The sequence below is a fragment of the Rutidosis leptorrhynchoides genome, chromosome 9 (assembly GCF_046630445.1).
Source record: "Rutidosis leptorrhynchoides isolate AG116_Rl617_1_P2 chromosome 9, CSIRO_AGI_Rlap_v1, whole genome shotgun sequence".
In the NCBI taxonomy this organism is placed as follows: Eukaryota; Viridiplantae; Streptophyta; class Magnoliopsida; order Asterales; family Asteraceae; genus Rutidosis; species Rutidosis leptorrhynchoides.
Window position 1 is genome coordinate 23108445 of NC_092341.1, and position 1610 is coordinate 23110054.

Genomic DNA, 1610 nt, shown 5'->3' on the forward strand with positions numbered 1-1610 from the left:
CTATATATATGTATATATATATTGTATTAAGTATATGCTAATGTGGTGTTGTGTTAGTGTACGAGTTGTTAGCATTATGAGTATGACGGCATGCATTTGAGTTATATTTTCGTAAGATGTATTTGGTGGGTGCGATTGCAAGTAGATGGGTTATATATGTGTATGTATAATTGTTGCACTCACTAAGCTTTAGCTTACCCTCTTGTTGTTTACCTTTTTAGGCTCCGGCTTAGATAAAGGCAAGGGTATTCATTTGGATTAGTGGCCTTCTGCTTTGCTTTTATAGGGGATGCTTTGGATGAAGCTTTTGGAAGTCGACCTAGTGTTACGGGTAGTTTAGCCCCAAAACATGCTCAAGTGTCATTTGGATTAAACCTATCATATTGAACGGGTGTAACTTGTGTTACATTTGTTAAGGGCTTTTGAGCCGTTTGTAAACATTACGATTGTGATATTGTTTAAATGGGTTATATGTAACCGTTTAATTGGGCGCTAATAGTTAATTAATTTATAAAAAAAAAATTGGTCGTACTGATTACGGGTTGGGTTGTTTCATGACAACCTTTTTTTATTTTTTGGACGACCAGGTGTGGAAACATTCTTTGCTGATACCAGTTTGAACATGCCTTCTGCCTTTGGCCATGAACTTCTCCCATTCAGTGGTTCAATGCTATATTGGTAAGTGTTGATCCATGTATTTAACAAATAAACTGGATGAACCCATGTTTCTGGTTCACCAGTTTCCAAACCATTTTTACACATGTTATAAAACACTGCAATAGCATGCTTACAAGGTATTTCTGTTAGTTCCCACTTTTTACAAGCACATGACCTAGTCTCCATATCCACAACATATTGATTAACTTTTCCACTCACTTGGTACCTATGATTTCCACCCCATAAGACAATACACTGGTGAGCCTCAGATTTGATTTTCTCAAACAATTTGGTGGTTACAGGTGTTAAAGGACCATTAGTCTTGGAAATGTTGATCATTACGTTAACAATTCTTTTCATGCAATACTCTCGGATGTATTCTAAAGCTGTAACTATGGGTTTGTCACGTGCATCAACTAACCATCTGTTAAAACACTCACACATGTTACTGAGCAAGTCATCTGACACAGCCCTTCCTGTAAAATGACTCCTTGCCCACTGTTGGGCAGGAATTTTAGCTAACCAAACAAAAGCTTCATTATCAAACTCCTTCAATTGTTGCATAGCCTGCTCAAACTCATGAACTGTTGTTACTGAAATGCCCCGTTCATATCGATTATAAACGTTACATAATAATTGATTTCACTTCGAGGTATTTGACCTCTAAATGATACATTTTACAAACATTGCATTCGTTTTTAAAAGACAAACTTTCATTACATCGAAAGTTGACAGGCATGCATACCATTTCATAATATATCCAAACTATAAATGACTTAATAATAATCTTGTTGAACTCAATGACTCAAATGCAATGTCTTTTGAAATATGCCATGAATGACTCCAAGTAATATCTTTAAAATGAGCAAATGCACAGCGGAAGATTTCTTTAATACCTGAGAATAAACATGCTTAAAAGTGTCAACCAAAAGGTTGGTGAGTTTATTAGTTTA

At 35.6% G+C, this 1610-nt stretch overlaps 1 protein-coding gene across 1 annotated transcript; it reads right to left on the reverse strand.

Annotated features, from left to right (window-relative positions):
• Positions 1 to 552: 552 nt before the first annotated feature.
• LOC139867829 (uncharacterized) lies at positions 553 to 1221 on the reverse strand. The gene has a single exon (XM_071856179.1). The coding sequence runs from the start codon at positions 1219 to 1221 to the stop codon at positions 553 to 555; it is 669 nt and encodes a 222-aa protein (XP_071712280.1).
• Between the last annotated feature and the right edge of the window lie 389 nt (positions 1222 to 1610).

What these genes read in the sequence shown, in the direction of transcription:
- LOC139867829 (XM_071856179.1), bottom strand. Translation starts at nt 1,221, where the DNA reads ATGCAACAATTGAAGGAGTTTGATAATGAAGCTTTTGTTTGGTTAGCT.